Source organism: Dermacentor variabilis, chromosome 1 (genome assembly GCF_050947875.1).
Source record: "Dermacentor variabilis isolate Ectoservices chromosome 1, ASM5094787v1, whole genome shotgun sequence".
In the NCBI taxonomy this organism is placed as follows: Eukaryota; Metazoa; Arthropoda; class Arachnida; order Ixodida; family Ixodidae; genus Dermacentor; species Dermacentor variabilis.
This window is the reverse complement of record NC_134568.1, coordinates 76,037,309-76,053,197: the sequence shown is the minus strand read 5'-3', so window position 1 is coordinate 76,053,197 and position 15,889 is coordinate 76,037,309. Positions and strand designations below refer to the sequence as shown.

At 46.9% G+C, this 15,889-nt stretch overlaps 1 protein-coding gene across 2 annotated transcripts in view; it reads left to right on the top strand.

The window, feature by feature from the left end:
- Positions 1–15,403, top strand: part of LOC142579724 (uncharacterized) — a 97,002-nt gene extending 81,599 nt beyond the window's left edge. Inside the window, exons 6-9 of one of the 2 annotated variants that reach the window (XM_075690233.1) lie at positions 3,727–3,906; positions 5,451–5,573; positions 12,110–12,418; positions 14,096–15,403. In XM_075690233.1, coding sequence (XP_075546348.1) covers positions 3,727–3,906; positions 5,451–5,573; positions 12,110–12,418; positions 14,096–14,118 — 635 coding nt within the window. In that variant the 3' untranslated portion in view covers positions 14,119–15,403. Of the gene's footprint in view, positions 1–3,723; positions 3,907–5,450; positions 5,574–12,109; positions 12,419–14,095 lie in introns of both variants that reach the window. The other variant, XM_075690222.1, reaches the window with a different exon arrangement.
- Positions 15,404–15,889: the final 486 nt, after the last annotated feature.

Genomic DNA, 15,889 nt, shown 5'->3' with positions numbered 1-15,889 from the left:
TACGCCATTTTATCTCGCATTCATTAAAAGCGGAAGCGTTTCTGGAAAAATTACCGCGCAAGTTTGAGGACAGACTTCGAAAAGAGGCGCTTTTATCGCGATTCCTGTATAGTTAGCGCATACGTTTTGAGCTCTTACCAGTTTCAATTGCACGATTGCGATAGGCACGTTAAAGTTAATAATCATGGCTAATTGGTGACTTGTATAAATTTTTGAGGCTGTATTGGAGATTATCACGCAAATTTTTATGTCCTTCAATTTCATATTTGAATCTTGTCCGGCGAAGACGGTCTTCTCTCGAATCCGCTGGTTTTATGAGCGGTACACAGTCATCTATTAAAACATGCCGCAGAGTTCCTGCTAGAGAACCACTATACTGTTGGCTTCGCATGTACGTCTTGAGCGTCACTAACGCTTAATCTCCCCAGAACCATTCGATCGAATGCTACGTCTGTCCTTCCAGTAAACGCATATGACTTAACACATACACGAAGAGTAACTCCTAAGCGACGATAAAGGCACAAGGTCCTCGCGCGTCAGCTGCACCCCTCCGCGTCGTACAACGCACTGGATGCGTGTGTCCCTGGACGGCGAGGGCGTTGCGATTCCGCACAACCGTCGCGCGTGTATTGTCTAGCAGGTCTGAACAATCAACGCATTACAGACCTTCAGCTGTCGATGTCTATTTTTGTCTGTGAGATACGCAAAGGACGTATGAGTTTCGTTTTGTTAATATTTTTTTGCTGCAATTTTCACTTGATATACGTGCAGGTATGCTGTCGTAACGCACTATATAGACGTTCTCCTGTAGCTCGGCAACACGTGTTCAATGATGCCTGCAATGTACGCTGAAAGCCGTGAAATAGAAAGCAGTTCGTCGCACTTTAGACTGATAACAGCCCAATAGCTTTCCGAACCCGTGTGGCATAAATTCGCAGACCTTTGGCGTTTAGCGCACCTTTAAATTAGAGTGCGCGTGACGTATATAAGGCACAGATTCCTCAGTATAGATAACGCTTCTCACAGCCTCAGTGCCTGAAGCTGTGCGCATACGTGAGCAAAGACAAAGAAAAGATCGCGCACGCGTGCGTTATTGGGGCGCGACTTAGTGCGCGTAAAATCGCGCTACCGTCGTTATACAGTCATTCGAGCGTGCTTTGCGAAGCGGCGCTGTGTGGTTGCTCGTGATGCGTGATATGGGCGCGAGTCTTTAAAGGCGATTCGCGTGGCGAAGGTCGGCACCACTCCTTTAATTTCTCCGACAGGCATCGAGCGTAATCGAATGCCCCAAGGGCACTTATAGTTACTGCTTATCTGCGGGAGCCTATATATGAGTGGGCTGGAACCTGTGTACTCTTTGGCAGTATATTCTTATAGTGCATTGTCAAAGGAGCCAAAGGGCACAAGTTACCTGCGCTTGGTGATTTTGAGTACAAATAGACATTAATATGACTGATATAATGCACATATAATTTATATAGGACAGCAGGACATAAAATATTGCTAATACAGTGTTTAGCCCGTTCATCATCGTTATTGTCTCTTCTTCATGTTCCTTTTTTTTTCCGGTTGTTTCTCTGAAAACAGAAACTGGTGCATGAAAGCATTTTTTTTCACCATTTCTTTCCATACTCATCAACGTCCCTCTTGCCGCGAAAATTTTTCGCGCGCATATTGGTTATTGGCTTCATTCTGTAACGCCTTTCCGGTTTATCGCAAATTTATCGCACGATTGTGCCCAGTGCGCGTGCTAAATAGAATACGGCACGCTGGGTTTGACATTTATTACGTGACTGAAATCACGTTTGGCGCTCATTTGGCTTCACGAACCACTCTATACAGAGCAGAATGAAAAAAAAAAAAGATTTTCCGACCAGCGCCAGAGGTCGGAACGGCCAGGATTTCGACACCGCCACGAAGGTCAAACGCGTATAGGACATGTATACGTTTGCTGCATACCAAACACCGCAAGGCAGTGGCCGGCGGATTGAACGTGCTGCGCGCTTCTGAACCAGTATAAAATTACAAGCAGCGTAAAATTAAATCTATTAAATAATAAATGGAGACACGGGCTGGTTTATCGACTGCAAGGCGATCTTACCCTAATATTGATCATTCATGATCGATGCGGCGATATGGGAATGAGCGTACTGGCATAAAGTTTCTTTTATGCGCGACATCAGTGAGCACTGCTCACAGTGTCGATGTCATATTTACCCTGTTTACTTTTACTTTTATTTTTTTAGGTTGCGCGTTTGCATCTGTCGTCTCTCTGGTATGTGCAGCCCATTATATTGATTCTCCTAGTTCTGCCTAGATATTTCAGCTTGAGCACACCGCCTAATGTTAAGGAAACATCTTATTTCGTAGGTTACGTCTCATTACACGAGATCGCCATTGTTTCTTTTTTGTTTTTGTCTTCTACTTCGCTCTATCAGCCAGCTGACTGGTGGTGTATATACTTCGATGTGAAAACTTTTGACAGGTTGAGCGGGGAGTGGTTTCCCGAGCGTGGGGGAAACCGTAACTATCTCGCCCAATTTCAAAAGTTATAAGGGGGGGGGGACGAGGAGGGGGACGAGGAAGGGGACGCGCACCACTCCCACACTTTGGAAGCTATATCTAGATGACTCATTTAAAAAGATAGTAAATTAACAAAAAGGATAAATCACGCGGAGTACCAATGCAGAACAAAATTACATATTATAGACACCTTGCATTTTATACAACACCGCAGTAATCGTCCAAACAACGTGTGCAAGAAGTGTGCGTGTATCATTCATATGCAATCGCTCGCCTGGATCACAGACTTGCAAGATAAGGGTAGCGGCCAGCTGCCACAACCCAGGCGTATTGCATACCAACTACATACGCAGATTTCTGCAAACATGCAGAAACATCGGTGGTTGTGACATGCAAGTGACGCGAATACTTTTGGCTATTTGTGTATGTTCTTTTAAAGTGAATTACGATTCTCCACTCGGTTAGAAAAAAAAAAAAAAGATGACCACATTCGCGTGATGATTGCACAATGCGCCAGTTGTGTCTGTATAGTTATTGAAGTGAAACAACGGCGGCACGTTTCTGTCTTTAGGGGACGTGCTTGGCGACGACTTGCTTCTTAACCAGAGGTTCACGAAGGCGAGTGTTGGCGTTGGTGTAACAAGAGGAGGAGATGTCTCTAGCGCAATATTTATTCCTAAAAAGATGGTAGAGCTTCGCCTTGTTCATCACATGACGTAAGGAAACAAAACGCCACGTCATTGGGATGGGGTGCATTCCGTCCAGAGCTTCTTTCACGGTACACTCAACTGAACATTGATAGACGTCTCGTAGTGATGACTAAATGTCTCGTGACACAAGAAGTGACTGAGTTGTTCACTTCTCCCGCGCTCGCTGTTGCCATACATTTGTTTGTGCTACTTTGTCTTCCATTTGATGACTCGCTTGCCTTTCACTTTGTATCACTTATTCGTTATTTTGTTTAATCGACGGGCGCGATTGTTCAATCGACAGCAGCCGAAAAACTGGCTCTCGTAAGTTCGCTTCGGCTGATATGTTCTCTCATTATATCACCAGGCTATTCACTCCCTATATCAGCTCAGACCTCCCTCCTCTCGTTCACTGTGCTTCATCCTCCATTAGCCTTACGCGACAGTCACTTGGACACTTGCTCTTCGACCTAATTGGCGCTGGCTTCGTTTTTACTTCGTGTTATCGCAGCAGCGCCGCCCAAGCCTCGGGAGGAGGATGAGATGCGGTTCAGCGGCCTGCGAAGGGACCAGATCCCGTCGCGTTCCTTCCAGGCGCTCCAGAAGATGACCGGCGCCGATGACCAGCCCTACCAGCAGCAGCAGCAACAGCAGCAGTACTACTACCCGGCGCCACAGCAGGAACCACCCCCAGGTGAGCACATATACTTTGGTTGTTTCGCGTAACTTTCCGTTGTCGTAAACGTGCGCGTACGTGCTGTCAATGTTTGTCACGCAGAAGATAAGTAGAAAGAAGAACAAACGCACAGAAAAAGCGCCAGCTTTCTGCCCCGCTTGTTTTTTTCCTTCGACTTAACCTGTTGCGCCACAAACATTGGCAGCTATGCACCAGCCGGCCTGACATCGTACTTTGCTAATCGACATGCCAGTTGTGGCGCTTTGCGAGCGGCAATGTACTACGCTGCTTTACCACTTTGTCCGGCCCCGAGTGTCCCGATATGTGGCACACTGGCGACCGCGGCAAGAAGTAGCACTCACACATCTCGATCTATACAGGGTGCCCCAGCTAAATTTAGCCGGAGTTTAAAAATATGCACATGCCACGTACCTAGAAAGAACAAAGGTACTGTTGTTTGCTGTCGCTTGGAAATGCTAAAACTATTTTTTTCATTCCGCCTAATAAGATAATTAGTATTAATTAAGTAATTAATCAACTTCTCAAATATGATAAATACATGAAAAGTGTCAATGAGAAAATTGTAGAGCGACATGAAAAACTGCCGATACAGCTTTCTGTTGCTCAATACGTGCCAGGTAAAATTGTTTTTCCGAGCGTGAAAGAAGCCTGCAAATGCGCGCAAAATTGCCCCGCGACTGGCCGATCGAGGCACTTTGCGAGTTTTCGCGGGCTTCTTTCACGCTAGGAAGAACACTTGTACCTGGCGCGTATTGAGCGACAGAAAGCTGTATCGACAGTTTTTCATGTCGCTCTACAATTTTCTCATTGACACTTTTCATGTATCTATAATATTTGAGAAGTTGATTAATTACTTCATTAATACTAATTATCTTATTAGGCGGAATGAAAAAAGAATAGTTTGAGCATATGCAAGCGACGGCCAACAACATTACCTTTGTTCTGCCTAGCTGCGTGGCATTTGCATGTTTTAAACTCTGGTTTTAAACTCAATTAGCTGGGACACCCTGTATATAGTCGAGCAGGTATAACAAGAGGGATGGCGGGTACAGGATACACGGTTTGGCATTTTATTCATGGACTACAGACGCACACCATCCATCACGGCTGTCTGGAGAGCTATATATAGCTTTGTGACATAACTAAAAGAAAACGTAATCTCACAGCATTCTAGAAGTTCGAGATGGCGCACTCATTAATATGGGATTTGAAGATTCACGCGGCCTTCCTTTAGCTCTAGCACTGTACCACTGAAACCCTAAATCTGCCTTCGCGTATGTGACCATTCATTAAGCAGCACAGTGTTCCGTCGCTCTAGACAGAAATAACGGCATCTGTGCGAATGTTTCGCTGCAGAAGCCATGCAGCGTCAAAGGTATACCGGGGCATACATGCGTGCCAGGCGACTCGTATGCAACTGATTCGCGCCGGCACCGTCGTGCGCTGTCCCGCCGACGGGGCAGGCGCTGTGCTTTGCGCGTGTTGCGCGTCTCCTCATATCCTTCCGACCTTAAGTATTGGTGTGACCCTGCTGCGCGCAGACATCCGCGAGTACTGCAACCACCCGGAGGAACTGGACGACACGACCATCAACCCGCGCTACCGCGGCGGCAACATCCCCTCGCGCTCCTTCAAGATGCTTCAGGAGATGACTGGCGACGACGGTGAGTGCACGTCTCGGCGAGCATATTACGCACACGCGTTCGGGACGTGGGCTAATGACGTTCGGTGGCCCCGTGGCCACCTCCTTTTCTTTGCTCATGCCGACTCTCGCATGCCGGCGAACGAATTCTCTGTAAGAATTCGCTTGCCGGTGGAACGACGCTGGCGGGACTCCGAATGAACCAAGGGACAAAGAGCAGGGCGACGGTAACCGCTGTACGCGTAATTTCGCTGCCCACCGGCGACGGATTAGCGGTCGTTAGCGAACAATTGCAACCGCTCTACAGGATGCATTGTGTAGCGTAGACTACCGGCGCGTATACGAATATGCGGTTAACGGCATGTCACCTGTTTTGAACCATAGGGGAACGATATCGTTTTCTTTTTTTTTTTCACCTATGTTTAAACATACATTATCAAACACTCACCCGTGCGTTATTCTTCGCAGTTCTTCAAATTCTGCAACGGTGAGATCATTTTATGACATGCTATACGTATTGGAAGAGGCATACGCCCATACAAGAAGATTGTGTGGCGTATAACTGCAGACGCCTAAATTAGCAAATGTTCTCTTTTTAATTTTTTAATGAGTGACTGAACAGCAGGTATTCTTATTGTGCCAGTGAAGCCAGTCAGTTCTCAAGGCATATATATCTAGGGTCACTGAGATACGCGCCATGGGTGGGAAAATATAATGATTCTGTTTCAATGGTTTTTCTTTTCACTTCTCGTCATATGTTTTCTCTTTTCACTTATACGTTATCACTAGAATCAGCCTGTCGTGAGCGGTGGCTGATAAGAAAACAATAGAATCGTGCGAAAGTAGGAAAGGAATTCTGACATTACCCAGGCCCAAATGTTCGAGATGTTCTTTCCCAAAATCAACCACGCAACACGTTGGCGTTCCAATGCAATGCGTGAGAAATACTTCTGGATAAAATGATGCCTAGCAACTAACGTGTTTCACAGGACATTTTAACGATGGTCAAATCGAGAGTACACATTCATTGCTTGAGAATGATTGCACAACGATGGGCAAAGTTCCAACCATTGTTTAATTGCAGATGTGTGTTTGGCGTTTTGTGAATAACAGGCCGGGGCCCCACCGATTTCTGGTCCACTTCTAAGGAGCTTTAATATTTATTCTTCCTAAGCACGAGGTATGTTATTTTTTTTGTAATGTGGGAAACACGTAGCGAGCTTTTCTCAGGAGAAACACAGTTCAGTGTATGTAATTTAGCCCCTTCGTGGATAACGTCGAGTTGTATGACTAGATCTGGAACGGCGCACACGACCTCACCTATGAATCGTATTCGTTACTCCAGAGTTGGATGGCAAAATTATTAGCGGCAGGACACACTGCTAAAGCTATATCCGGCACGTTAATGCATCGAAAGAATACACCCGACCAAGAGTCACGAGGAGCCGAATGCGTTCGCTGCAAGGTCGTGACACTTTCTCCGTGTAAAACCTTAACCAAAGAAATGTAAGACGCTCCGTAATTTATGCGCAAAGTAATGTGCTCCGTGTATCCGCACATTCCGTAGTTTTGCGATGTACCCCCTGCTTTTCTTTTTGGAATGGGGAGGGCGGAGGTAACGCTCGCCTTGCCCGCCCGCCCGCATGTGTTTGACTTTTGAGGCTCCGCTATTCGCGTGCGCGCTTGTTTGCACACGCGCTTTTCCGCGTTCTGTGTTCTCTACGTGGAAACAGCCTCCGAGGGTCCTTTGTTCTGGCCGTGCAAAAAAGGCCCCACTCGCACAAAAACTCTTTCTTTGTTTGCTTCGCGTTCTCAAGTAGGTGTCTTTCGGCACACACGGCGGACCTATGCGGCGAATCGGGGCTAAGGACGGCGCCCATCACAGGCGGCGCCGCACTCTTCCGACTGTCTGAGAGCCGGCACGCTATAGGAAGGGAAAAAAAAAACAGTAAACGAAGGGCCAGCTGTCCCGAAGTTTGATCGGGAAGGCTATTCGCGCCTGACCGCGCCGCTCCGTCCCCCGCGCGCGAGCCGGCCGTTTATGTCGGTCATCCGAGATGCTTTTGTCTGTCTTCTTATTCAAAATTTCTTAGTTTGCGTGGATGTAATTTGCCCCGTGTCGTTTTTACGCCTGAGTGGCGAGGGCCGCGCGGGCCTCGCTGTTGAGTCGGCCGGCAGAAATGATGCCGTTTTATCTACGCCTCTCGTTCGTTTCCGCGTCGCGCAGCCCCCGCCATTCTCTGTCGCACACGTATAGCGCACCTTTGTACGTGCGAACGTAAAACACTGCTCTGGAAGTCGATAGCCGATGTGGGTTTGTCTTTTTTTTTTCTTTCGCGCGTGAGTGGCTTTGAGACCAGTTGCGCTGGCCCACCTGTGGTGCTATACAGCTATTCAAGCCGCTGTGTATGGCTGCAATACATCGGATACTTGTTAGTGGACCACTGGGGCGCGCACGGCGCTAGTCCGCCGATTCAATACTTTCCTAACCGAACGTGCGCTTCCGAAGTCCCGGCTTAGGAGGTGTGGTTGTCGTCACGAGACGCTGCCATATAACGAACTTCGCGCGCTATGAGGCACTGTTGCGTACAATTGCAAAGCGTGTCGAGTCCGCAACGAAGGAAACACGCGAGCGCGCCGTTTGTTTATACAGTGTGCGGCGTCTTGATAATGTCAGTTCGGAACAGTTCTTCTGTAGTGAGCTTTTAGGTGAGGTATTACGTTTGTTACGCGTAGCCTACCGAGATGTTTTCGGACTCGTTTTATTCGTACTGCGGACAGGGAGTGAAGCGGGACATTGCGAGGCACGTGTTCTGTGGGAACCCGCAGCCAGTGAGGTGCACGCGTGCTTCGGGTGGCAATGTGGGAAATGCGAATACTACGTATGCGTGCACCTTCGTGTACCCCTTTGACCTACATAGCAGTCCGTGATTAAAAAGTTTCGTATAACATTTTCGCGCCGTTCGGAATGTGCTGAAAGCAGCACGATGACGTTGTTCCCTTTTATTCGTTGCCGATAACGTGAAAAAAAGAAAAAAGCGTCAATTCATCGACCTGAATTATCCTGTCTTTGCCCCTATTTTCAGCGAACGAAGAGAAAGAAATGGCCCGTGAGGTATTGCTTAAATTTTGCCTCAATTTTGACAGACAATGTGTGTACTCCTTGTGAGTCCTCGCCGTATAAAGCGAGCATTGTGTTTTGTTATACGGAGCAGTTAAGTGGTATATTAGTTATGGTATGTTAGTACTTAAGCGTGCCGTCGTAATTGTGCCCGATGGTATCACGGTTACTGGTGATATCTGCTGCTTTTTCGTTCGACCGGCAACAATAAATTTAAAAAAGAAGAGAGAGAGAGAGAGAGAGAGAGAGAGAGAGAGAGAGAGAGAGAGAGAGAGCTTTGTTGGTTCCGGTTTCGACCTCCGGACCAGGACGAGTTTTTCTTCGACTGCGAAGCCTCATTTTCTTAAAAAGAAAGCTGTATGGGCTTCCTTTGTAGCTTCGGCTACTGGCCGGTCGACGACCAATTTTCACCTTTCATATTTCTTCCTCTACCTTGCGAGCTTCCGCACAACTGATTTGCAATTCCTTCATTCTTGTGCCGAGGTGATTTGGTCCCGACCATACAGGTTCTCATATTTTTCAATACACTTCTCACTAAATTGAAAATTGTAGCAAAACGGGGGGACAAAAAACAGAAATGCAACAACAACGCTGTAGTACGGTAGCTGGCTGGGCGAGTCGGTACATCTGCATTATTACTGGCAGCACGCACATCAAACACGGACAAAGAAGAGAGACGTAATACGAGCGCTCCTGTTACGTCTCTTTTCTTTGCCCGTGTTTGATGTGCGGGCTGCCAGTAATAAAACAACGCTGATATAAGCCGTACGCTCGCAGGGTGCATTTGTCGACTTGCAGTTGAAGGGGTGCTTATTAGTTATATTCTCTCGAATTCGGCGGGAAGAAAATCCCTCTTTGATTACACAGCGCTGCGCGGCAGGGGCTTTCTAATCTTTTATTCTCTGTGACTCAACTGCTGTTGCAATTCCCTGGCAGGCGCAGGCGGCAACTTACATTATTTGAGGACTCCATGTCACAAGCTTACTTACGATTTCATGATCTTTTTTTTTTCTGCCTTTATTTTTTTCCTTCGTATTTTTTTCTTCTTTTACTGTCGGGACACGATTTCTGAAGTTTCGCGAAATGAGCTCATTAATTAACAACTGCCTTCGTTCTTGCATTTTTAAACGAAATGCTTGATGTTATTGTTAATTAACGAATGTACACCGCTATTCACGCTTATCTCCTTCTTTCTGTTTACCTTGTAGCTGGCACGGGGATGTCCATTTTATTCTTCTTTTCAAAGTATATACGCGACAATGTCTTTCCCTTCGTTAATGGCTCAAGCTACACCTTCGACTTCTATTGTCGATACCACATCGCGGGAGAAACGACGACAGAAAAAAGAAAAGAAATAGTCTGAAAGACTCACACGCCGAGTCGCTAAAGCAACGAAGAGATTATAGACTACCGAGTTGAGAGAAGCGAAAATTGAGCGGCGATTATCTCTCGGTATCAAGGGCGGATAATTCAGCACACGCAAGAGCGGCCTACCTGAGCTGACAGGTAAAATAGGTACAAGCGTGCTAACCCTGACGCGCTTAGGACTTTGATTCGGGCAAGCAGCTTCGGAACTGGCTGAGGCGAACGCGGTGCAAGGAAGACAGGGCCGGATAACCCGCAGTGCACGGAACGAGCGCTGACTTGCAGCTGAATTTTGTTGCAGCCAACCACGCCTCCACATGCATGCACAGAGCCGTATTACATTTCCACACGCAATCTGCCTCACAAGATCCCCCGAAAATTGTGGCTATACCCTAACAGGCAACCATTCCACGCAACAACAGCCGCGTGCGCGCAAACGTTATAAACGCTTAAACCACAAGACCACACGCACAAAGAAAGAAAAGACGTAAACAACAAGAACTGAGAACTAATTAAAGGTGGAACCTCACGTACGTGGAAATTGACAGAGCTGATGCATGACCAAACGAGTGACACGCGAAAAAAAAAAACGACCTAAATTAACGCTTTGAAATACTCGAGCTCAGCCTCACTGTGTAAAATAGACGACTTGCTGATGCAACTGTCTCCCGCTTTACTTATAGAAATACGCTTCGGCAATTTCGCGCTCACTTTTGTACCTTCCCGTCTTTAAAAGCCAAAAAAAAAAAAAACGCTTCCCGCTTCGTTGCACACATCAGTATATCTTCTTTTGCTCTCTCATTAAAGCTTCTCCGAACCCTCTTCTTCGTCGGTGGTCTGGCTACAGCACAGTGCCCGCTACATAGTCAGTACGAGTAATTATCTGATCAATGAAAAAAATCACGTCGTTATATTCCAGGTTGTGGTCACGTTCTACCGCTGGTCGATATAGGCAGTTCCATGGCAAAGTTGATCAATTCAGGTGCAAAGCGAAACCAGACCAGTAGCGTCATGCTGTGACCAGCGGTGTCGACAAAGGTGCACATTTGAAGAAATAACCCAATACGTGGCTTTTTTTGTTTATTTTTGACACTTTGTATATTATATACGGTATTGATGGCATGCTAATAGTATTGTTACTTTGTTTTCTTTTTCTTTTTCTTTTTTGTGCGATATGCACTACACTACTGTCACCTGACGGCGTCCATTGTTTTTAACGCTTTTTAGCATTACGTGCATTCCGTTTCTCGGTTCCTTATGTTCTGTATTTTTGGTGGCCATTATCGCTTGATCTTCATGTTCGCCTTTGTGCCTGTTGCTTGCGTTCACCCGCCACGATCGCCCAGTGGCTATGGCGTTGCCCTGCTGAGCTTGAGGTCGCGGGTTCGATCCCGGCTGCGGCGGCTACATTTCGGTGGAGGCGAAATGCCAGAACGCTCGTGTACTTAGATTTACGCTCACGCTAAAGAAGCCCGCGCAGTCAAAATTAATCCGGAGTCCCCCACTACGGCGTGCCCCATAATCTGGTTGTGGCTTCGGCATGTAAAACCACAGAATTCAATTCTAATGCTTTCTTTTCAATATTATATGTACTCCCCGGCAGCTGCCGCTGACGAATGGAACTGGAAGCGTGGTGTGCTTCAAGCCAACGCTTTTGTTGGCTTTTCCGGCCCGCTTCCAGCATCCCATATATGGAAAGATGCGAGATAAAGCTGGAGTTGCATAGTGTTGGCTCTTATTTCGGCCCTATGCGTGCCGTTTCTGAGTCGGTAACTATAGGCGAGACTTTTTCTTTTTTTTTTTTTACGTTACGTGAGATACAGCGCTCAGCTTACTCACATCATCACGCGACGTGGAAGTAACGCTGAATGAAAGTGTGTGTTCCAGAAGATCTCTAATAACGCCGCACTCGGTTTCTTGGACCAACCGGCAGACACCTGAGGTAGCATAATTTACAAAGAATAAGGTCCCGATTTATGAAGCAGGTGGTGTTTCCAATTTTCTCCACACCGCTCCGTGCTCTAAGCTTAGCATTCACAGATGTCGTTCGACTGTTATGTGGTTCTACGCAGGTTCCGTGGCGCCTTCCGTTTTCGACCAGAAACGTCAGCAACAACAACAGCAGCAGCAACAACAACATGCGGGGCCCAAACCCCGCAAGACAACTCAGATGACTATCCAGTTGGGCGGACCTGAAGAGGGCGGCTACTCTGGCCCGCAAGCACAGGGCGGGCTGGTGCACGTTCCCGAGAAGGTGTTCCCCCACCCTAGCGTGCCGGCTTCGCAGCAAGAGGCCGAGCCAGACCCGCGGAAGTACACCGGCGGGAGCATCCCTTCCAGGTCCTTCAGGATGCTGCAGGCCATGACGGGAGAGAACAGCGGTGAGGCCCCAGGGACACTCTCTTCTTCGCACATCGCTTTCAGCCTCCGAGTTACAGGGAAGGCGATGTGATAAAGCAGCTCGTCACATTTGTACAGAACCCTGAAATCCTTGTTGGGAAATTGAAATACCGTGTCGTACGGGGCTATAGTGCGCGGACTATAGTAGTTTAATTAGCTCTATGCGTGCAGACTACACACGATATCATCTTTTTTTAATGATCACAGGCACGTTTGAAAACAAAACAAGGCCATACTGCAGCAGCAACTTTTTTTTGTTTTTCTAAATTACACAGTGAAACCGACTGTATGATGGTTGCGGACAAGTTAGTTGAACTTAGTTCCTGCGAACTATACAGTTGGCGAGGAGTGTCTAATAATGAACTTTTAATTTTCAAGCCACATTTGCCCCCTGCAGACTATTCGCCTGATGCCCAGTATATTTTGGGAAATACGGAACTTCGTTTTTTGTTTTCTAGACCAGTCTGTTAAGCCTGCTTTACTTTCAGGCGACCTCCATCAGATAAGTGACTTTTCGCAGCGTTTTGCCGGAACATTATCTCAAAAACTCTCTATCCACCAGAGGCTCCCCAAGGCATACATTCTTTATAACGCAGGTTTTTTGTTTAATTTCGGTTGCAAGGTCATGCATAGCCGCCTACGTTCTCTTGCTCACAATAAAAATTTCAACATGTTCGGAACATCGTACACCCGACGTCCGTTACAAGAATAAAGCGACCTCTGGCAACTCTTTTATGGGGGACGAACTCCTTGTCCGATATAACGCTCATGTTCGCGAGTTAACCCACTATGGTACAATATTTTCGCTCCAACTGGGCGCAATATTAGCAAACTGACTCCACACGAAGACTAAGAGAACTGCTTAAACGGCCCCTCACCTAGCTCCTTTGCAAATTTTGGTTATATACAGTAAGTTTCAGGGCGCCGTCTACAGATCATTTTAACACAAGGATTTCTTTTAATTGGTTCATTATTGGAGGAGCTAGGAGAAATTGAAATCTCACGTTGCCCCGCTGCCAGGAGGTCTGCTTCCCTGCCAAAACTCACGCTCTATCCATTTGCCATGACTATCGTCCGCAAGTCAAAATTCATGTTTCCCTGCATTCTCCCATAACGCAGCTGAGGAACTGCGTCACATTTATGTCACAGGACCCACCGTCTTTACGTTTTTCCTTATTTTTTTTCTTTTTTTCGTGGCGCATTTCTAGTGGCGGCATCGCGCGTTCTGCATTGCATGATTTACCAAAGTCACGTACCATAATCGGTGTCGCTGCAGACAGTGCGTCTTACGTAGAGTTGTACGCGTAGGGTTGTAATTGGTTGTACGCGCGACCTTGACTCTCTGGCTTGAAGTACGTGGCTCCCTCGACAGGAATGGCGCGTGGGCTTCTGTTAAAAATTGAAAACGTTTTCGCGCCCTGCAGCCATTCGATATTTTTCAGACACGATTGCTATCGGGGGATAAAAGCGCCGCACCTGTCTGTTTGCAATGCCCAAACCTGGTGAGGGTGCCCTTTAAAACGGAGTTTTATATGGGACCAGCAGTTCATCCCGTACAATGCAGTAACCAACACTATATTGTCTATAGAGTGTGCCGTTGCAAAACAAAGCTTCACTCCCAGTAATTTGCTCATTTTAGAATAACTTGTTTCCCGCAGGAGAGGGTGGCACAGACTTCTAATCTCGGAGGCGGGCCTACCATGCCGTGCGACGAAGGCAACGCCAGTACGGAGGCGGCGAAAATGCACTGGTTCCACACTGGCTCGAGCTCTCCACTCGCGCTATGAGGATCGCAGTACCCAGTTACGTTGCGACTTGAGTTCTTTTTTTTTCTTTGTTATGTTTTCTTTCGTTGTTAAAGCAGCACGCGTCTCTGAGTCTCAATAATGACCGTGATTCTCAATCATAGCTGGAAATTGACACGTATACAGAAAAGACGCCGCTCGAAGCGGGATACTAACTTTTACTCGCGATGATGCCTTCGACGCGTGATTGCACTATGTGTAACAACAACAACAACAACAAAAAAAAGGCTGTTATCAGACACGCACTTAAAACACAGACCGCAGCTTAAAGAGTGAATAATCGTAAAATACACGTATATATAGGCTAAGCACCACAGTGCTGACCTTGTAAATCATGGACGTCACGCACCATGCACCGAGTTGCTCTTTCCACATGTGGTTGTGCTGAGACAAAAAAGTTGCGGTTGAGAAACACGAGACGTTTGTCTGCGTCAACGCTTGTTTTCTTCGGTACGCGTTCGAGTACCTCGGCATGTCTATTGGTGCAAAAGCTGAGGGCCATGCGTGCTTAAGCGCAGGGAGTCCGTTTGCCGTGTTGTTTCTGCTTCGCATAGCGATATTCGTGAGCCACCTAAGTATGTATTTTGTTCTCTTGTTACACTGCAGAAAAAATTTCACTTTTTTTGTCAGCTGTATCGCCAACGGGATATCGAGCTGAGGCGTATCGTAATACATGTCGTTCTTAACTGGGTGCGAGACCCAGTTTAAGCGCTCATTGTAGTCTCTAGTCATCATGGAGCTCCGTATCTGCAATATTCTACTCGCTGTGACAATTGTCTCAGGTTGCGCGTTGTTTTACAAAAAGCGATATTCTTCTTGTTATTCGCAAAAAAACTCTAGCATAAAAAAAGTAGTGACCACGTGAATCAACAAGCTCTTATCTGACAACTGTCGGGCCAATATATGAACGGGCAGTCACGTTTATGCAAAGCCCCTGTTACGGAGGAGGTTTGGTAATAGCAATTGTTTGGTGCCGCAGGAGAGATAGAAAAAAAAAGACAATATTCTTCTACGTCTTTTCGACTTGCCATTTATGATATGTCAACATGTTTGTCAAAGCTAGCGCACGTATGGTGCGCGATATTGTCTATCGCGCTCTCTGATTCAAGTGCCTCTCACGTGTCGCAATGTTAGAGAATAAAACGAATGAAAAGACCTTGATACCTGTGATCAGTCTGTGTTCTTCTGACCGGCCCTTGTCCTTTACAGGCGCAATGTCATAATTGACGATGGGCTCCGTTTACATGATCCCGACACCATCCAGTCGAGACAGAAGGCGGGCTCAGACAGCTCGATAAGATCGCGTTTAGAAAACACGAACAGAATTTACGAACCTGAATTGCGTGCCCGCTTTCTCGATTTTTGTGCTCCATATATCGATTGGCATTCGTCTATCCTTAAGAACCACTCTAGCGTGCAAATTGCATTGTGAATTCGGCCCCTTATTGCTGACTGGCCAAGAATGCAGCGGGAAGCACAGTCCAGCAGAGACGACAATGGGTGCCACAAGTGTGCCGGATTTGTGTTGCGCCCCACCGACCGAACGAATCAGCATTTACACGTATTATTTCCGAGAGGGTTTATCAAACACGTATAAGCGGGCTGATACGGCCCGGTACGACGCTCGCTCAACTTGACTGGCTGACA